This window comes from Lathyrus oleraceus, chromosome 3, assembly GCF_024323335.1.
Source record: "Lathyrus oleraceus cultivar Zhongwan6 chromosome 3, CAAS_Psat_ZW6_1.0, whole genome shotgun sequence".
NCBI lineage: Eukaryota > Viridiplantae > Streptophyta > Magnoliopsida > Fabales > Fabaceae > Lathyrus > Lathyrus oleraceus.
Genome location: NC_066581.1, coordinates 35,148,941 through 35,171,593, shown reverse-complemented (window position 1 = coordinate 35,171,593; position 22,653 = coordinate 35,148,941). Strand labels below are relative to the sequence as shown.

The window sequence follows — 22,653 nt, the reverse complement described above, 5'->3', positions numbered from 1 at the left end:
ACATGCCACAAGATTGACGGGGGCCACAACGGGCAATCTGCAGAAGGGTATAGATACCTATCCGTTTCTAGTGGTCGATTTTCTCTATTTCTAAGCGATCCATCCAAGTGCAAAACTTAGGACAGTTCTTGGGAGGAGCAGTCCTAAAATTCCTTTCGACATAACGGAGGGAGAAAGGTTTTGGGGAAGAAACTAGAGGTTCAGAAAGATGACTGGTGGGGAAAAAGGAGTTTGTCTTGGTTATCTCAGGACGACGATTTTCTGGAAGTGGACCTAAAAATGCTAAAGGTTTGTCAGACAGGGAGAAAGGGATTAATACCTGGGAACGCCAAATTTTGGCTTTCTCTTCAGCAAAGGGAGGTTCAGGAGCGTATTCCTTGCCATCAATGGTGAGTGGTTGTGTGAGCTTCGAAGCGGAGGGAAGTGTTTTGCTTTTGCTTGAGCTAGCCATGGAAGAAGTTGAAGGTTTGAAGAAGAAATGTTGTTTTCGTTTACTGAAGCAGAAGGCGAAAAAAGGAAAGAAGAAGAAGAAACAAAGGTTTTATAAGAGTTAAACCCTAAGAAAAGGAAGAGTGAACACTTGATTTTTCTCTTTTGACACATGTACCCATGTTCCCACGTCTGCAGACACGTGGAGGCGAAGAGGCAGTTATGGTGGTGAACACGTTTCCGTCATAAAGACGTGAAGTGATGGAGACGTGATTTTGTGTGTCTCGAGGAAAAAAGGAGATGTTTGTCATGATTAAATGATGTCAGCAGTGTGGGACAAACAGGTGTACCACTAAGTAGAAGTGGAAGCGGTAAAGAACAAGTCGACATCTCAAAGATGCCATTATCTCACAAAAAGTCGACAATCGAAAATGGCATCTCTGGGGGGCATTTTGTTACTACAAGAAATTGATAGGACATGTTGAAGGCGTAATCAATGAAAGTGCCTTATAGATTTAAGGATTATACCTCACCAAGGGGAGGTTTGAAAGCCCAAGATAAACAAGAGCTGAGAAAACCACAAGTTACTAGAAAATGCAACCGACAGAAGAATCATGTTGGTCGAAATCCATTATGTCGACTGAACTGAAGATTGGGACTTAAGAGATTCTTGGTTGTGTCAAACACATAGGAGACGGTGTCGACCTAAATACCTGAGCGGGAGAAGTTTGAACTTCAAAATAACTAGCAGTTACAGGGAGAATAAGCGCCAGATTATGGAGCAGTTTGTAGATCGTGTATGGAGTAGTTTGTAGATCGTGTATGGAGCAGTTTGTAGATCGTGTGGCACGACGTCTGTTATTTTTAGTTTTGCTTGTAGGTTGTTTCTTTAGTTTATTATAAATAGGAGATCCCACAGAGGACTCGGTGTGTTCACTTTGTATCAAAATCACTTGTAAAAAACTTCTCATTCCCAGCGCGAGGAAGCAAGAGTTTTTAAGAGTGCTATGTACGTGAATCACCACATTTATTTCAATGCAACTTCCTTATTTTTCAATTGTTCCCGTTGAACACTTTATTTTAATTTCATTTACGTTTGAGTTATCATTTTACGCTGTCGTCTACGCTATCGACATTAATTCTATTACGATAATAGAATTCACCAAAAGCGTGTTCGCTGTGTACGTCTTTTGAATGTTGTAGTGTTGTCGGTCACGAGTCACCCATAGGCTATAGCATCATTATCATTTCGTGTGGAAAAAACCTGTGTTTGTTCAATACTTTGTCAGAAGTTGTTTCTCACAAAGTCAATTGTCTGTCGAATTGAATAAGTCACCCTATCACACTAGCACATGTCTTAGGATCAACTGGTCGATCCTGCAAGTAACCCTTAGTTTTAAGGCATGGGGAGGACCAACGGTTGTTTATCAATTTTCACGGTAAACACGCCTATGCTTTTCACGGTAAACACGCCTATGCTTACTTTTTTTTCTTTTCCTTTTTAAAATTGGGATAGTTTAGGAAAAATTTTGAAAACTAGATTATTTTTAAAAAAAATTAAAAAATGGGGTATTTAAGTAAAAAAAAATCAGTAACCATGCCTTTTTTTTATATGATATGCTTCATGCAATTATATATAAATGTTGTACATGCGTTTTCAAAACTTTATATACTACGGCAAGACAACGCTCACTCGGCAATTGCAAATTATAATTATGTACATATGTTATCATCCATACAAAATACTATATAATTGATTACCAATAATTCAAAATATTATTATACCAGTCATCGAAAAATCATAATATTAGTAATAATACTCTGATACCACGGTTAGAAAATTTAATATATGAAATTTTGATATTATGAAATTTTGATATTATGATTGCCACGATATTCTAATTTTTATGAAGAATAATAAAATGTATCCGGATGTACGATGTCGATTCTTATTTGATTCTTAATCTTTGATTTAAATTATTTTCTCCTATCTTTCTTCTTCTTTTATGTATCTTTAATGATTAAGATAATTTTATTTATTTGTTTATGGAATATTTAGAATAAATGAGAATAGTCGGTGTTGTTTTCCTACTTGTTCCTATCTATAGGGATCTTATTTCAACAGTCGCATCTCATCCCAATAGTCGTGTTACAATAGTCATGAAAAGAGAAGAGGAATTTAAATTTTATTTTAAAATTCAAAATAAAAATTTCCTTGACTTTATTATCATCGAGTTCAAACAATCACCATATTAAAATATTTTTTATTTAAAGTCAAATTTTTATTTACATGAGTCAATGGATTAATAAATCCTAAACTTGTTGCTATTATATCCAAGATAAACCCTAAATTTTATTAATTATTAATTGTCAACATGCATGTCTATCTTTGGATATATAAGCAACAAACTTAAGGTTTATTAATCCATTAACTCATGTAAATGAAATTTTGACTTTAAATAAAAGATGTCTTAATATAATGATTGTTTAGACTTGATGATAGTTAAGTCAATGAGGTTTTTATTTTGAATTTCAAACTAAAATTTAAGTCTCTCTTCTCTCTCTCCATAACTATTGGAACATGACTGTTGAGATGAAATGTGACTCTTTAAATAAGATATCTATAAATAAGCATCATCAGAAAAACAACATTAATTGTTTTCATTTTTTTTGATTATCCCACAAACAAATAAATGAAATTATCTTAATCATCAAAGATACATAAAAGAAGAATGAAGATGGGAGAAAACAATTCAAATAAAGATTAAAAGTCCAACAAGATTCAACATCATGGATCCGAGTATATTTTATTGTTCTTCATAGAAATTAGAGTACCGTGAAAATCATAATATCAAAATCTCAAATATTAAATTTTCTAATAAGAATTTCCAACACGCTCTCTAACGCTCAGGGCTAAACCAGCCCGAAGGCATGCACAATGCATAAAGTCCAACAAGGATAGGCTATGACAACATTTTAAGATTATAGGTCTTATGTAACTCAATCCTACAAAATCAACATAGAAGATAAGGACACATTAAACTTTATAAAAACTACATGAGTTATATCTCTAAACAGTGTGAAACTAAACTCACCTTTCAAATCCAATAGATTGAAAATGTTTGAGACTGCAATAAAACAACTCAAATAATGCCATAAGACAATTAAGGATAAACTACAATAAAAGCAAAATTTCCAACAATAAATTGATGTACAAAACTTGTATCAACTTTTCTTAAAATGTCATTTATACATAACCACAAGAGACTAAACTTTAGAGAATTTATAGCACATTCAAGGACTACATCTTCTAAATGATAATGAAATTGAAGATGCATGAGCTAGATATCGAGCTCCTAACATTTTCAATATTGCAATTTTTCAAATTTTTGGTAATTGAAATCATAGTCATACCTTTAGATGAACATGCACTTTCAATCTCACAGTTATTATTTTGATTCACCATGAACTATGCTAAAGGGAGGTCTTCTTTTCTATACTCATGCATCTAGGATGTATGCATTATAATAGTAATTCATCATGCACTCAATAGATTTGGATGGAAAGTACTCCATGACGAGCTTCCAAAACTTTGTGTCGCTTGATAATAGATTCAATTTTACTAGAGATTCAAATTTCTTCTCCTCTTCTGTTGTCCATGATTTTGACGCATCTCTCTTATTATCAAACTTCCAACTTGAGAAAGTGTCATTAACCTTCGATTTTAAGAACTCCCTAACTTCAATGTGTTTTTTAACACAATCAACTGATTCAAGGTTCTCACCCAAGCTTGAGTCAGGCCTACCTTTTCCAAGACTTTTTGCATTATTTCTAGATAAAGAAGGCATTGGCCAAAGTTGGGTGCCTAACCACTTCAAACAATCATCATTATCATATTGTTTTATGTTGGTTGATGCCTCCCATTTAGGAACTTCAGCTTGAAACCTAGGTCCAATGGGAATAAATGGTCTTGGAAGATGGTTACTCCTAGAAGGTAAAAATCTCTTTCGAGAGTCGGCGAATTCCATGTCTTCTTCTTTTAGTTTCTCTTTGATTGATGTCGCAATACCACAAGAATAACTATTATCCATTAAATCTCTAGCATGAATATAAAAGCTTTCTTCGTTCATAAGATAATTTAGTCGCTTCCCGGAATCTACAACATCACTTAGGTGAGAATAGTCTTGTCTAGAAATAGAACAAAATTCAACCCTATCATTTTGAGGGGAACCACATTTGATCCTTTTTCCATCCGATAGTCTTGAACATAAGACATGAGAAGGTGATTTTCTTTTTTGATCTTTGGCATTATCAAATTTATCACCATTTATGTATTGCTTACATTTCCTCTTCTGAAATAAAAAATAAAATAAAATAATTGTGACTCTATTACACGTAAAAACTACTATTTACAAACCTATACACTATCTTAGATAGATAGATGTATCAAATTTTAATTGAGTCTCTGTGATAGAATTATCAAAAGTTAATCCTTAAGTTATATTTCATCTCGATTGCATTTCAACAAATAATTTCAACTTATAGTAAGTTTTTATAAGCATGAAAACTATATAAAGTGGACATATCTACAAGGATCTTGAGTAAACAAAAATCTAATAAAATCTATGGGGAAACACTTTTACTTATATCAACATGAATACGATTAACATCACACTAACTATTGTATTATTTTTTTATTGATTGAAATTCATATGAATCACTAAATAAGGAGGTCCTGCGTAAATTTGGTTGAGCCTATATAAACTTTAACTAATAAAAAATATTTAAAAATGTATGTGTTAGAGAGTGTGTTGTTAGCACTCATATCAATGTGCGAGATTTTAAGTAATAGTTGTTGAGAAAGATAATACTAAACACACATAATACAAGGTCACCGGATAATTAATTATCCCTGGATCAAACTTTTCCCACTATAATAATAATAACAATAACATTGGAACAACAACAACTTCTTCTCTTTAAATGAATAATAATGCAAACTGATTATTATAACTCTCACCAATAAATATGGTGGATAACCTCTCTTTTGAATTTGTCTCTCAAAAGGATTTCACTGTTTTTTGATATCTATAGAAATGAAACAACGGAAGCTTATATAGCCAAATCATGCAACAAATTGGGGGCTATAGTGTAAAGAGAAAATTTCTCTTTCATAAGTTCACCAAGAAATACTCACGTACTTTCAATTACATTTTCTATAAATGTTAATGTTTCTCCTTCTTTCTCTCTCCACATAAAGAGGAAAACCCATCAATCTCCCCCTTCCGATTTAGGTGGAAGACTCCATTAATCCAGCAGCTCTCTTGCAGAACTTGTATTTGCCCTTGGGTAAGGACTTGGTCATCATATCTGAGCAATTGTCATCAGTATGGATTTTCTCAAGCTGCAGTTTCTTGGAATCCAACATATCACGTATTCAGTGATACCTCACATCAATATGCTTTGACCTCGAGTGAAAGCTCGAATTCTTGCTTAAGTGAATAGCGCTCTGACTATCATAATGCACAATATACTTCTGTTGTTCTTGTCCTAATTCATGCAAGAACCGTTTCATCCGTAACATTTCCTTGCAAGCTTCTGTTGTTGCAATGAACTCTGCCTCTGTGGTAGACAAAGCAACACACTTTTGTAGCTTCGACTGCCACGATACAGCTCCCCCTGAATATGTTATCAAGAATCCAGATGTTGATTTCCTAGAATCAATATCTCCCGCCATATCTGCATCTGTGTAGCCAATCAGTTCAGGTTTTCTACTTCCAAAGCACAAATTCGTTTTTGAAGTTCCTCTGAGATATCGCAAGATCCACTTCACAACATTCCAATGCTCCTTTCCTGGGTTTGCCAAGAATCTACTAACAACACCAACCGCGTGTGTTATATCTGCTCGTGTACATACCATCGCATACATTAAGCTTCCAACTGCTAAGGAATATGGCACCTTGTTCATCTCCTGCTTTTCTATTTCACTTGTCGGGCTCTGCTTTGAACTAAGACAAAAGTGACTAGCAAGTGGAGTAGCAACTGGCTTTGCGTTTTCCATGTGAAAACGCTCTAACACCTTCTCGATATATTTTTCTTGTGACAACCACAACTTGTGTTCCTTCCGATCACGGCGGATGGACATACCAAGAATATGTTTTGCTGGTCCCAAGTCTTTCATAGCAAAATACTTCTTCATTTCAGCCTTCAGCTTGGTGATCTTCTCACTATTTTGTCCTACAATCAACATACAAGAGTAATATGATGAACTCACCATCATCAAATCTCTTCACAAACACACAATGATCAGAATTAGTTCTTTGGTATCCATGATCAATCATGAAGGAATCAAACTTCTTGTACCATTGACGTGGTTCCTGTTTAAGTCCATATAAACTCTTTTTCAACTGACATACCAAGTTTTCTTTGCCTTTGACTTTGAATCCCTCTGGCTGATCCATGTAAATTTCTTCTTCTAAATCACCATGAAGAAATGCAGTCTTCACATCTAGTTGTTCCACTTCTAGATCCAAACTTGCAGCCAAACCAAGCACTACCCGGATTGATGACATCTTGACCACGGGTGAAAAAATCTCTTCAAAGTCAATGCCTTTCTTTTGACTAAAGCCTTTCACAACTAATCTTGCCTTGTATCTTGGTTGTGAGTTATTCTCCTCAGTATTTAACTTGTACACCCATTTGTTTTTGAGTGCTCTTTTACCTTTCGGTAAAACTACTAACTTATATGTCAGGTTCTCATGCAAGGATTGCAATTCTTCCTGCATGGCTTTCAACCACTCTTCTTTGTGGTTATCCATCATAGCTTCTTCATAAGACTCTGGTTTCCCCCGTCAGTGAGTAACACAAATTCCATTGCAGGATATTTGGTTTGCGGTTTAGGTATCCTAAATGACCTTCTTACTTGAGGAACTTGTTCTTCATCCTCATAGTCTTCAACCATATCTTCATTATCACCATCGTTTCTATTACCATCTGTTACTTCTTCATTTGGACCATTAATAATTGGAGGTTCATTTTCTGCATCTCCAATATCTTCTATTTCATCTTCCCTATAATTCTCTAGAGGAGAAATTGGATCCAAGTTGATTGGATGTTCTCTAGAAATAACCGGCTTGACTCCCTTCTGAACATCTTCAATATTTTGGTCTTCAAAGAAGACAACATCTCTGCTTCTAATAATCTTCTTCTCTACAGGATCCCATAACCTGTACCCAAATTCTTCATTTCCATATCCCAAGAAGATGCATTCCTTCGACTTTGAGTTGAGTTTTGATCTCTCATCTTTTGGAACATGAACAAACGCTTTACAACCAAACACCTTCAAATGATTGTAGGATACATCTTTACCTGTCCAAAATTTATTTGGAACATCACCATTCAATGGAGCTGAAGGGGATATGTTGATTAAATCAACTGCAGTCATCAGAGCCTCGCCCCAAAAACTCTTGGGTAACTTAGCATGAGATAACATTGTTCTCACTCTTTCAACAATAGTTTTGTTCATTCTCTCAGCTACTCCATTGTGCTGAGGTGTCTTCGGAACAGATCTTTCATGTCGGATTCCATTACTCATACAATAACGTTTGAAATCTCCAATAAATTCTCCTCCATTGTCAGTGCGAACACATTTTAACTTCATTCCAGTTTCTCGCTCAACGCTAGCGTGAAACTGTTTGAATACTACATACACCTGGTCTTTTATTTTGAGGGCATACACCCAAACCATTCTGGAGTGGTCATCAATAAAGGTAACAAAATACCTTGCACCTCCAAGAGTATTAGTGGTCATTGGACCACAAACATCAGAATGTACCAAATCTAAAACATGTGGTCTTCTATGTGGGGCCTTATATTGAAATGAAGCTCTATGTTGCTTTCCAGCCAAACAATGCGTGCATGGCTTAAGAGACATTTTCAATCCTTTCATACCTGCCAAAATACCTCTTCTGGCTAGAATTTGAAGTCCTTTCTCACTCATATGTCCGAGCCATTTATGCCATAGCTCGACTGAGGAGTCTTCTCCGAGAGCATTAACGCACCCATTATTGACTTTGGCTTCTATCACATAAAGAGTGCTTACTTTCTTGCCTCGGGCTATTACTAAGGAACTTTTTGTTAGCTTCCACTTTCTGTCCCCAAACACACTAGTATAGACTTCTTCGTCTAGTAGACCGGTGGATATTAGATTGAGACGTATGTCAGGGACATGTCTCACATCTTTCAATGTTAGGTAACAACCGGTGTTTGTTTCTAGACAAATATCTCATTTCCCCATAATTTTGGATGTATTATCATTGCCCATCCTCACATGACCAAAATCACCTCTAGTATAAGATGAAAAGAAATCCCTTCGTGATGTTACATGGAATGATGCACCGGAATCCACGACCCAACATGTTTCTTGTGATGTCAAATTAACATGACCATCATCGCAAACAAATATTACCTCATTGCATTGAAAAATGGTAGCGGCTATATTACTCGCTTCTTGCTGCTCTCTTTTGAGTTTTCTACATTCTCTCTTCATGTGACCTTTCTCGTGACAATGAAAACATTCAACATCTTTTCTTGCCCACGATCTTCCATTGAACTTGTCTCTAGACTTGCCTCTTGACTTGTCTCTATTATTGAACTTCTTGTGGATATTTCTTCCACGATACTCTGTGACAAGTGCCTCAGACTCTGATGGCATTCCTTGTTCCTTCCGTCTGGATTCTTCATTGAACATGCTATCTTTTACTATGTCCAAAGTTAGAACACCTTGTGGTGCCGAGTTACTCAATGAAACCACAAGTGTGTCCCAATTGTCTGGCAAGGAACTTAATAATAATAATGCTTGCAATTCATCTTCAAGCACCATCTTCATATTGGTGAATTGATTTATCAATCTTTGAAAATCGCTCAAGTGTTCGGAAACACTTCAGTTTTCTCTATACTTGAGGTTCACCAATCGCCGAATAGTATAAGCTTTATTATGGGCTGTTTTTCTCTCGTACAATGTTTCTACTTTCGTCCATAATGTGTACGCAACTGTTTCTTGCGCAACATGATGGAAGACACTTTGATCTATCCATTGTCGAATTTGTCCAACGGTTTTCCTATTCATCACATTCCAATCATCATCTGACTTGTCGGTTGGCTTCGTCCCTTTATCTTGCAAAGGTTTATACAAATCCTTGCAATAAAGTATGTCTTCCATTCTTGGCTTCCAAATGGAGTAATTCGAAGAGGTTAACTTAATCATCGTCGATGATCCTGTCGAAGTTGACTCGTCCATTGTTAATAATAGAAGTTATAATGTGTGGTGAGCCGAAGCTCTGATACCACTTGTTGAGAAAGATATCAAAAACAGTGAAAATCTTTTGAGAGACAAATTCAAAAGAGAGGTTATCCACCATATTTATTGGTGAGAGTTATAATAATCAGTTTGTATTATTATTCATTTAAAGAGAAGAAGTTGTTGTTGTTCCAATTTTATTGTTATTATTATTATAGTGGGAAAAGTTTGATCCAGGGATAATTAATTATCCGGTGACCTTGTATTATGTGTGTTTAGTGCTATCTTTCTCAACAATAGTCTCGTTAAAGATTTTGGATTTTTGGCTATTGCGGGTATTGGATATAATATGTAACCGATACATCATTAATTGAAAAATATGATAGGTTTTATAGTCTCGTTTCAAAGTTTGTAATCTTTTATTCAAATTTTCTATCAATTTTTTAAATAGGAATATATCATATTTCTTAGAATTTGGGTTGGGTCTAACTCATCCTATAAAACTGGATTAAAAATCTGCTTGAAATGTGAGGATTGTGTCCACTTATAGACACAACACATATCATATCTTTAAGTAATGTGAGACTAAATTCACCTCTTCAAAGCTAACACAATGAAGGTGTTAGACACTGTAATGAGACAAACTAAAGTGTCGTAATTAAGACGACTAGGGGCAGACATCAATTAAGGTGGAAAGTCCAACATACACCCTCACGCTTGGGTCTCAATGAGCCAGAAGCGTGAACGGTGCGAGAAGCCCAACAATGGATCTAGGATAAGTTTTGATACCATCTCAGAATGTGTGGGTTGGGTCTAACTCATCCCTACAAAATCGGCTTAAAAACCGGTTTGTAAGGTGAGGATTACCCCACTTATAAACACAACACAAGACATATCTCTAAGCAATGTGGGATTACATCTATCCCTTCAAAGCTAATACAATGAAGGTGTTAGGGGCTGCAATGAGGCAAGTCAAAGTGCCGCAATTAAGGCGACTAAGGGTGGACCGCAATTAAGGCGGAAAGTCCAACAATATTTAAAAAGCATATATTTTAGTGTTAGCTCTTGAATGTGTTTCATAAGTAAATCTAAAATTAAAATAAAAACTAAGGGTTTATGGTTGAACTTTGGTAAAATTTTATTGTTATAGGAAAATAGTTCATTTCTCCAACATATGTATGCACACTAGTCGATACTTTTGCATTCATATCTAAGATAGTTAAAATATAGACAATCCTAATATTTTCTTCTATAGAACTTTTCACAAAATCTCTTTGTGAACTCTATCACACACCTCATCCAAATTTCAGAGAAAATTAAGTGCAGGTATTGTTGATCTATCCAATATTTCCCAATCTAATGTCGTAATAAATAAATCACTTTCATAATCAATAACCTTTAATCTACATCTTTCAAGTGAAAAACATATTGTCCAACTTTCAGATTTTTCAATTAATAGCCTTCGTGCTTTCCAATGAAAAATATCTGAACACTCTCGTGCTCCTGATATAATTTTTATGCACACCATTAACTTCTTTCTCTCGTTTCTACCCCACTTTCTCTTTCTCTTTTTTTTTCTATCTACATCTGAAATATCTGAGATGTCATATGACTAATTATACAAGTGTCCGACATTGAATTAAAGAATGTTAAAAGTTAAAATAGTGGAAAAATATATTATTTTAGAATGTTTGTCGGGTTTTTTTAACACGTGTCGTATAGGTGTCATAGAAGTGTCTAACATTGAAAATCATACAAATGTTAGACACTGACATATCTAATTCTAGAGATATCTGTATTTTAGAAATCAAATAAAAATGAATAAAAATGTGTTCGTATTTTAAATGTTGATGTCGATTTCATGCCTCATTGAAATTGTTAGGTTTCAAGTGTAAAAGTGTTAAAGTCCCACATCGACTAAGAATTGAAGAAATATTGGGTTTATAAGAGAGGTGACTCATACTCCATTGTCTTAAGGTTTTGGATGTATATGTGGCATCAAGGTCTCTTGGATTCTGAACATTTAGCTCATTGACACTTTTGACGCTCTCTTACTCCCCAACAAGTGGTATCAGAGCCTTGGTTAGCTCAAGGCTAGTTAGATCATACCTCTCATTAGTGGATCCTAGTGTGACTTGTGAGGAAGATTGTTGGATTTCAAGTGTGAAAGTGTCTCATATCGACTAGGAATGAAGGAAATGTTTGGTTTATAAGAGAGGTGACTCATACCCTCATTGTCTGCGTCAAGGTCTCTTGGATCTCTCATCGATTTTTTATAAAAAAAATGTAAAATTAATTATAATTGTTTGAATTTAAAATATGATGATTAATTTCATAAATTAGATAAAATTAAGAGATCAAAACTATAATTTATTCAAAATATTTAAATTACATTATGATATTCTTTTATATTAAAAACTAATTGTGATAGATGAAACGTAAATATGTACAAATATGTATACATACCTGTAAATTTGTAGAACTAGAATTCAATAGCATGGGAACTTGGTGCTTTTGATTTTGAAGACTACAATGTGATGACATTTTATTACAAGGTTTGGAAGTTGTCTCTTTTGACCATATTATCATATCTCTACCATCCAACAACTCTAAAGGGTACTTTCACGTTTTGTTCCACTCGAGACACAAGCACTGCAGTTACAAGCAATTCCCATTTACAAAAGGAAAATACCATAGTCACTTGTAAATAATGTAAATATGTAATCTGTTAATTAAATAATACTTTCTTTTGTCACTATTGAAAAAAAAGTTAATGCTAATTAAAAACTTTAACTAAATATTATATATTAATTCAAATTTAATTAGTTAGTTGTATATATCATAACTATTTGTGTAGTTTTATAACAATTTTTTCATAAAAGAATTTTTTTCTCATTTAATATTTATTACTCTTTTTCTTTCCTTCCACTCCAATACTCTATCTATCTTTAAAATAATTTCCACATTAATAAGGGGTGATAAGACCATCATATGGTATCACGAAACCGATTCTGATCCAGAGTCAATAGTGTAGCTATGGTTGGAATAGGCGGCAACAACTTCTCTGCAAATCTTCCAGTTCTTAATGGCAAGAATTAGAGAAAAAAAATGGCGCATTCAGATGAGAGTCATCTTCAATGTTCAAGATGTGTCTAAGTATGTAGCAGTCGTGCTTCAATCGCTAGCACTAATGCTCAGAAAGCAGCATACAAGGAATCCAAGAAGGAAGATCAGAAGGCTCTATTTTATATTCATCAATGCGTTGAAGCGAAGGTGTTTGATAAAATAGCTCAGTTGCAACTTCGAAAGAAGCATGGGATATGCTAGAAAAATACTATGGTGGAGATGCGAAGGTCAAGAAGGTGTGCCTCCAGTCATTGAGAAAGCAGTATGAAATGTTGCATATGAAAGAGGGTGAATCAATATCATATTTCTTCATAAGGGTTCATGAATTAAGCAACCAGATGAAGAATTTTTGATAGACGTTGACAGAGAAAATGAAGGTCGAAAAGGTACTTCGAAGTCTCACTCCGCAATATGATATGATAGTAATAACAATTGAGAAAATCAAAGATCTAGAAACAATGAAGATAGAGGATCATGAAGGATCTCTTGAAGCCAAAGAACTGAGACTGAATCAAAGAGAGACGAATAAAGATTCTGAACAAGCTCTAATTTCTCATTCAAGAAAGGGAGGTTCTGATGAAATGAAGAGAAGGTAGAAGTAGGGAAAAGAAAAGCATCAGAAAGAAGTCACGTCAGATAGCAAAGAGAAGAAGAAGGTTTAAGAAAAATCTAAATCCTCTAACGGAGGAGGAGGATCTATCGAATTTCAAAACAACAAAAAAAGTTTCAACTCAAGAGAAAGATTCAATGCTTCAACTGTGAGAAGTATGGTCACTTTGCTTCAAATTGTTGATTTGGAAAGGGAAAGCAAAAGACTGGTGCGAAGAAAGCTAACATAGTGAAAGATGATTCAAATTTAGATCATGTCATGATGATAACAACCTCTGAAGGGGCTCTAACTTCTGATATGTGGTACTTAGATTCTGGTTGTTCTAACCACATGACTGGACACAAGGAGTGGTTGACATAATTTAACTTAAATAAGAAGATAAGTGTGAAGCTGGCAGATAACAGAAGCTTAATGACTGAAGGCATGGGCAAGATTGTCATAGAAAGAAAGGAAGACAAAACAACATTAATAGAATATGTGTTATTTGTCCCTAGTATGGAATGTAATCTGCTGAACATTGGTAGCCTCTAAAACATTGATGGCTTCTGAATCATCAGCCTCTGAAGGTGTTAGTGGTTGGAATAATATAGCCTCTGAAGCAACAACCTCTGAAGAAGTCAGAGGATGGAGCAGCCTGGCCTTTGAAGCTTTGATAGCTTCTGAACCATCAGCCTCTGAAGGAGTCATACGTGAGAACTACTTATGAACCTCTAGCCTCTGAAGCAATTTCTGAAGAGTGGTTGGAGTCTGAAGACACAGAGTCTAAAATATCAACTTCTGATGTGTATCATTTGGTGAAAGTTTGAATTAAGGGAGTGTGTTTTGTATTAATTTAAACTTAGTTTGTTAGTTAGTAGTTACTACATGTGTATATATAATAACTACTTGTGTAATTTTGTAACAACTTTTCCATATCAGAACTTTCTCTCATTCAACATTCATTACTCTATTTCTTCCCTTTCACTCCAACACTTTCTCTATCTTTCTCTAAACTAACTTTTACATTAGTAATGTGTGAAAACATCAACACTGAATGCAATTAATCTTTTGAATTTCATATATTAGAAATACTACTACTTGCATTAAATATGTTTGAATAAAATGAAAAATATATTAGAATACTAGTACTAAATAGTTTTAAAATAAGAATACGCACAACAATAAGGATGGGTATAAGTTAGGGCAAACTAGACTTTGTTAAGTCTAAGTATGACATGTTTAAAATATCAAATCCTAAGTCTGGTATGTAGTCTATCATATGCTTATTTTTAGACCCGAGTCTGACATTTTCGAAAATTTGATTAGTTTGTTAGCCTACTTAAAAGCCTATTTTATTTGAACATATATAAATAAGCAATTCCGTTAATGTTTATATCTAAGTTGTTAATCTCGAATAACAACGCGTAATGCCAGATCCCCTAAATACTATAGCGACATAGCGGATAGCGAGATAACTGTTATTGTGAACTTTAAAAACCTAGGTAAATATTTAACATGAATACATAAATACTTAAAATAAGTTTAAAGAACATATAGAAAGTCTTAAAAACAAAAGTTGCAACAAAATACATAAATTCCAACAACACCATAATATAAGTTCCCATCAAAATCAAATTATAAATATGCTCAAAATGATTAAATCAAATTCTAAACGTAAACAAAATGACTAAATCACATTTGCATCATCTTCACTTTTAAGTTCCACCACATTAATATCATCTTGATCATCACTTCATTCAATTTCAAACTCTTCTTCCACCTCTAACTCCTCATTTCCATTAAACATTACGGAAGTGAAGAAATCAACAAAACAGTGGAGAAATAGATGTGAATGGATGAGAAAGTGAAGAAAAAGATGAACTAGTGAAGAGGAATGTGGAAGAATAGATTAGAAAGATGGATGATTGTTTATTTGGGAAGAAAAACAGATGAGAAAGATATATGCTTCCTGATTTGAGAGGAATGTGGAAGAAAGAAATTTGCGAAGAGAGAGAATAACAAATTTTTAGGTCAAAAGATCTACCACTTGCTGATTTGAGTGATGAGAGAACTGAAAATTACCTAAAGTATCACTAGCAGCTTTTGTATTAGACAAATAAAAGGAAAAAATATCAATTTGCCCTTAAAAAATATTCAAACTTATAATATTGCCATCATCTTCACAATTACGGTCTGTAAACCACTACAGAACCATTATTGCGCCACCAGGGCCGGCCCAATCAATCTGGAGGCCCTGTTTTAATTTAATAAATAGGTCTAAATCTAAAATATATATATAATTTAATAATAAAAAAATACACTAAAAATTCAAAGTATTGTTTAAACTAATAATATCTTTTTATACAATATAAAGTTTCTAACTACTTATGTGATGTATATAAACAACTTTGTTTTGGGTTTCTTTAATGCCGACGTTTCATTTTCCTTGGCGTCTTTTCGGTTTTAGGTTGCGTTTGGAATGAGGAAAAATAATATATATTTTAAATTTTTTCATATTAATTAGATTTAAAAAAAAAAAAAATAGGCCCCCAAAATTTTGGGGCCCAGTTCCATAGAGCCTGTTGCGCCTGTGAAAGGCCGGCCCTGTGCGCCACCACGACTCCACAAATAGTGGTTAGCAGCCCAAAAGTGTGGCGTTGAGGTCATGTATTGCTATGTTATGCCGCTATAGCATACTATCGACAACCTAGGTTTATATAAACTAAAAAACTAAAATATCAATGACACTAAAAATTTATTTGCATTGATTTATCTAGCTTACCTATTAGTATAAGTTTTGCGAGATTATTAGATTAGGAAAACCTATGAAAATAACTTATAATATTGTTCATAAGATGTTTTTCACCCTATTTTCATAAGTTTTTAAAATAATTAAGTTTTATTTTTATATTTTAATTCAAAGTATATTATATAATAATAATAACAATAATAATAATAATAATAATAATAATAATAATTAGTTATTGATATTTATTTAAATAGGTCAGTATATAAGTTTAAATCTTCCTATAGCATGAAGACTAAATTTTTTTATTAAATAGGCTTATAAAAGAATCTAATTCTTTTTTATTTAAAAAAAAATTCAACCTAACCTGAGTATGTGTAAACTAGGCCTTAGATCCCTATTAATTATTAGTTGGTATGGTGGCTTATTCTCAATTTTAACAATGGTCGTCAAACATTAAAAACATTAAAAAAATATAGTATTCGTTTAAGATACGAATATAAAAAATTTAAAATTAACCATCAGTTAAATCATTGTGAAACAAAAACCAATAGAATTTATAAAATTTAATAGCAATTGATAAATTAATAAAGTAATTATGAGAAAAATAAATCAATCTTAAAAATGGTAAAACAATAATAGTGAGTGAGAATATTAAATGGGTGCAATAAGTTTAAAATAGTCATGAAAAAAAATAACTGAGTTAAATTATTGTCTAACAAAAAAAACCAATTGAATTTGCAAATTTTAATAGCAATTGATAAATTGGTAAAGTAATTATGAAAAAAAGAAATCAATATTAAAAATGATAAAATGGTAATAGTGAGAGAATATTATATGGGTGGGTCACAAGATGCATTGGAGAGAAAAAAAGTAGTTAAAGTTGAGAAGAGAGGAAAAGTTAGATTCCTTTCATAAAATTAGTTGAGAGAAGAATAATTAAGGAGGAGAAAACTTGACTCATGTTTTAAGACATATATATATATATATATATATATATATATATATATATATATATATGACATAGATAGATTTTAAAATATGTGTTTCATTGTACTACAATAATAACAAAAACAACAATTAAATTTTATTTCACTAAATGAAATCAACTATATAGATGAAACTGTGCCACATAATGTTGTATAAAAAATCATTCTTCCTTTCAACTTATCATCTCGAGGTCACTTTTCATAATTTCTTTTATAATTTTTCTGTGTTTTACTCTACCTCTAACAGTTTGACAAGACAACCCTTCATTTGATTTAGTTTTCTTATTGCTAAATTCATAAATCTTTTCTCTACATTTCAAATCAGGTAGCATAGCTTTTGCCACCTTTTCTACTATAAATGATCTCAATACTCTCTAATATTATCACTTTTAATTTTAATACGTCTAGTTTTAACACATCTATCGCAACATCCTCATCTTTTCCACACTCATATTATTTTCATGTTACTTTTTACTGTCCAATATTTTGTCTCTTACAACATCGTTGCTCTAACAATTATCCAACAATTCAACAACAACAACAATCAAGTCATACCTCACTCAATGGAATCGGCTACATTGATCAAATTACGCCATAATATTCTATTAAAGATCATATTTTTATCTAATTCGTTAATCTCAAAATCTTTCTTTCTCTAATAGTTTTTCTAAGTCTTCTCAACCTCTAGTTATTTGACTCCTCTCAATCTCATCTACTCTCCTTACAACATAATCTATAGGTTTTTTCTCTACATGCCTAAATCGCCTGAGCTTATTTTCCATCATATTTTCTACTATAGGTGTCATCCTCGACATTTTCTCTATTAATGTCATTTTTAATCTTACTTTATCTAATATAATCACACATTCAACGCAACATCCTCATCTCTACTAACACTTACTTACTTTTCATGTTGATTCTTAATCACCCAACATTTTGTCCCGTACTTCGTAGGTCTTATCGCTATATGTTAAAATTTTCACTTCACCTTGAGCGGTGTCAAATAAAACTTTCAAGACCTTCCTTCATTTCAACTATCCAACTTGAATTCGATGGTTTACATTCCTTTTTATATTTCTACCATTTTGTATTATAAACCCAAGATATCTAAACAACGTGACATGTGGTACGATATGATCTCCAACTATCATCTACAAATTAGAAACGCTTATTCTTTTACTAAAAATACTTTTAAAATTAAAAACATATTAATGATAAGTACTTTTTTTCCATTAACTACAAAAACACTTTTTCAAATAATATGGAAGAATTTTCTTTTATTCCCTCTCCTTCTTATCCCCAAAGTTTACCCTCCCCATGCTTCTAAACTCTCCAGCAAACCACTAAGATATAATGAAAAAGGCAAAGAGTTGCAAAAACAATTTGATCAAAATTCATACTTAAAAGAATAAGTCGCTTAGAGCAACAAAGTTTAAGGTTTTGTTTGAGAGTTTGAAGAGGAGGTGAAGAGACGACTTAGATAAATGATTTTTTTTAAATATAAAAAAAATTAATATATATATATATATATATATATATATATATATATATATATAGATATATATATATATATATATATATATATATATATATATATATATATATATATATATATATATATATATATATATATATATATATATATATATTGAACTATTTGTCAAAATCCTCCAAAACTCTCCATTAATATAATTTTTTTAACTCCATCAAATTAGGAGAGTTGGTTTTTAAATAAAAATAAATTTCTCCAAATTCTCCGTACCTAAATCTTTCTATTCTTTTAACTCAATCATTCTCTTTTTTTCAAAATTCTCTCCTCCTTTTCTTTTCAAACTCTCAAAAGAGCCTAAATGTCCTTCTCCATGTAAAGTATAATCATCAACTTGAGATAGATCAAAAGTCTAGAGAAAAAAAAAGAGAGATACTTGTGATCATATATATTCGTCCAACATTGAATCTAATGATTAATGAATTTTTGAAAACAATGATATACTTGCTTACTGTTAATATTTTATGGATGGGTGATGATGGACTTCCAACCAAGAAAAGGAAGAGATGAAACTTTATTCATAACTTTATATTATGCATATCTTTGAAATCAAAAGGAGATAATGAAACCAAACTTCAAAATAGAAGAGTTCATTTTGTATGAGGATAGACAAATTTAATGAGTTTCAATTGTCATACAAACCTTAGTAACCTTGGTATGCTAGATGAGGGGAAAAAACGCATCTTTTAAGAGATGATATGGTAACCTAATAATCATGAACAAAACATTAGTCTTTCACCCAAAATAAAATAAATTATACTATTTGATTTGATACATTTAGGGGCCATTACTTAGAGTAAATATTTATATTTTGATGGATGAATTTTGAGAAGGAAAATATTCAAAACAAGTTAAGCAACTCAATTTCAGAAAATCATGAACAGTTAAAAGAATTTGACAATTATTTATAGATGGAAAGTGGTCAAGAGAGTAAGAGTTATGAATTATAATAAAATTTAATAACTAAAAATTAAGTCTATTTTAAATTAAGATCGGAGCCTAGCGGACAGGAAATAGGGAAGAATGAAATATAGATACCAATATTTTAAAATCCGGATCGAAGATTGAACGGGTGAAATTTGCGGTTTAAGATTTAATTGATTCAACCGGTTAAACTTACAGTCGAACCGTTTAATAAATAAACTAATAATATAAAACTAAATTTCACAAATATGTCACACATAATCATACGTTCACAACTTAATAAAATAATTATTTCAAAATTTTATTACAAATTTAATAAAACATTATCGATAATACATATAATAACATAACATAACATGGTGCTACACTTCATTTCAATTTTCATTTAAGAATAATTTGACTAAATTACAGAATTATAATAAACTAAGTTAAACTAATTCAAACCAAAATTAAAATAGTAGAATATAATAATTAAAATAAAGTTCAAATAATTAAGAGTATATAAATTAAATAAGATAAAATATCAAAAATAATTATTATAATATATTTCATTAAACAAAAAAAATGAATTTGAGTTGAACTACGATAAATAAATCTTAATTGACAACAACAAACAATATTGACTTGAATGATAATCAATATTGAGTTGGATATCGTAACTATGTTTGAAAGGGACAGCGTGATGATGATGTGGTATGGTTGAAAGAAAAATTATAATGTAATGACAAAACTTAGAAGTTCTTATGGTTATAAAAAAATACGGATTTTATTTTGTGATTGGGAATGTAGGTTAAGTTTTAATATTAACATATTAAATTTTATTTTATTTTAAACAGTCAATTTGATGCATTTTTTTGAACCGAACGATTTTACAAAACCGGCTCGGTTCTTTAGTTCGAATGGTTTTTGACGGTTCAATCCGATTTTTTCGATTTTACTCCGATTTTGATCCACTAATAATTTTTGGATGATATTTTATTCCATTGCATAAGGATAGGAATAGAGCATACCGATCTACAAGGATACATAATTTGGCGTATTTAAAATCTGATTTAACATGATTTATTTAATTAAAAAGTTAGATTTTAACTTTTTTTTAAACCATACCTCCTCTCCTTACTATTATAAATAAATTTACTTTTTTATATATATATTTGATAATTAATATATCTAGTCCATATACAGGCAAATATATCCAAAAAAAAAAGTTAAATTTATTTATAACAGTGATCGGATGGTTGTACTTAATTAAATAGAACAACTTTATACTATTGAAAAAAGCTTTTATATATATATATATATATATATATATATAATTATATATATATATATATATATATATAATATATATTAGAAAATAAGTTAAATAGTATATATAATTTATGGAAAATAAATAAAAAAAATTTAAAAGTTAAGGTGGAAAATAAAATAGACTATAAATCAGATTTTAGCCTTAAAATTTTATCATAATTCAAGCTCACACCTTATAAGATCTATAATTCAAGCTCACACCTTATAAGATCTGACCTAGTCTATTTCTCTCCTAATTGCATATATCCCACGTTGGATTGGATGAATAAAAAAATGGAGGATTTGATGAATTAAAATGAAATGAATTTCATATTTCAATATTTTTCATTCATTACTTATAAATCTAAATAATAGAATCACATTATTTATCATTATGTTCCATCACATACCACATATTCAAACATAGATAAATATAAATATGAGCAAGAAATCATTGAGATCCAAATCATATCTCAAATAGAAATAAATAAAACTACAGTTAAGCTTGTTTTTTTCTTCAATTGATTTAGATTCTTCAATATTTATAAAGCTAACCCAGAAAGAAAGAAAAATGGAGACAATTGAGAAAATAACATTAAAAGTCTTGCAGGAGATGAAAGATAAGAAGAAAGAAAAAAGGACTCACCGCAAATGAAGAAGGCATATGCGATGAAACCTAAAAGTAAGCATGTATAGCTAGCTGCTCCTTCAATCAAGAATACATGAGTTGGGATTAAATTGGTACTTTTATAGCAAAACTAATGGGCCTAAAGAGCATGCATAAAATAAATGGGCCTAAAAAGAGTAAGTAAAGGAAATTGCTAAAAACACTCTTAAAAATTATTACCACTCTTTCATAAAAAATTTAAAATATTTCTATAATTTGAAAATACATCTCTACATATATTCTAAATACATACATTTCATAAGTAAATGAATCGTATCATCATTTATGTTAAAAAAATTAATTTAAAAATATATTTTTAAAATAAATCTAAAAATATATTTCCAAAAACATTATCTAAAAGTATTTTCAAAAATATGTTGGGAAGACATTTCATGCAACATTGTCTATGATCAAAAACATCAGAAATTTTATAAAATCCTATATTCCAACTCTATTTGTTTAACATCTTTTTTATTTTCTCTCTCAAAAATTAAACACAAAGTCATTGCCAAATATTTGTATTATAAGTTGTTATTAAATCACTTAAAAAATTTCCCAAAAATTAATGTTAAGGTAAAAGCAGGCATCTCGTTGGGCGAGACCTCTTCGTGCTGAGCTAAATTTCTCTAAGCGGAGTTTCGATCGTGCTGAGCGTGAAAACCCATAACATCAACATTAAAAGGTGCGATTTCTATCATTAGAGCCCAATCAAAGCTTTGATTTCAACTCTAATCGATCTCAAACACACAAAATTCAATCATACATGTTAATACAATATTAAAAATAACCAAATAGGCACAAATTACCATATATATTACCTCGATTTGATTAAAACTCATCATCATTTTCAACGTTTTTTAACACAGTCAATAAGAACAACAACTTTCATAATTAATCAAATTAATTTACAAAAATTAACATGTAATTCATAATACAAAATTAACATAATGACGTCGAATACTTGAAAGAGTTTTAATGAAAACCCATCTTAAGTTCTAAAACATCCAACAATGGTGAAAAGAAAAAACCCCCAAAAAAGAAGGGTA

At 31.6% G+C, this 22,653-nt stretch overlaps 1 protein-coding gene across 7 annotated transcripts; it reads right to left on the bottom strand.

Moving 5' to 3' along the window:
• Positions 1–2,793: 2,793 nt before the first annotated feature.
• LOC127132321 (AT-rich interactive domain-containing protein 2) lies at positions 2,794–21,696 on the bottom strand. Of its 7 annotated transcripts, XR_007806665.1 has the most exons (5): positions 21,587–21,677; positions 19,369–19,432; positions 12,194–12,379; positions 3,525–3,557; positions 2,794–3,435 (listed from the first exon to the last, which is right to left on the bottom strand). XR_007806665.1 is itself a non-coding variant. In XM_051061247.1 (4 exons), the coding sequence occupies exons 3-4, from the start codon at positions 12,314–12,316 to the stop codon at positions 3,930–3,932; spliced, it is 975 nt and encodes a 324-aa protein (XP_050917204.1). In that variant the 5' UTR covers positions 12,317–12,379; positions 19,369–19,432; positions 21,587–21,677; the 3' UTR covers positions 3,611–3,929. The 7 variants fall into 7 exon arrangements, 4 of the variants coding, with proteins under 4 accessions (XP_050917204.1, XP_050917205.1, XP_050917206.1 ...); XM_051061247.1 differs by lacking the exons at positions 2,794–3,435; positions 3,525–3,557 and adding an exon at positions 3,611–4,781; XM_051061248.1 differs by lacking the exons at positions 2,794–3,435; positions 3,525–3,557 and adding an exon at positions 3,611–4,781 and having other exon boundaries at positions 12,194–12,393; positions 19,370–19,432.
• Between the last annotated feature and the right edge of the window lie 957 nt (positions 21,697–22,653).

Excerpts from the sequence above, each read along its gene's own strand:
- LOC127132321 (XM_051061247.1), bottom strand. The coding sequence starts at position 12,316 with ATGATAATATGGTCAAAAGAGACAACTTCCAAACCTTGTAATAAAATG. Across the intron at positions 4,782-12,193 it reads CTAGTTCTACAAATTTACAG|AAGAGGAAATGTAAGCAATA; the intron begins GTATGTATACAT and ends TTTTTATTTCAG.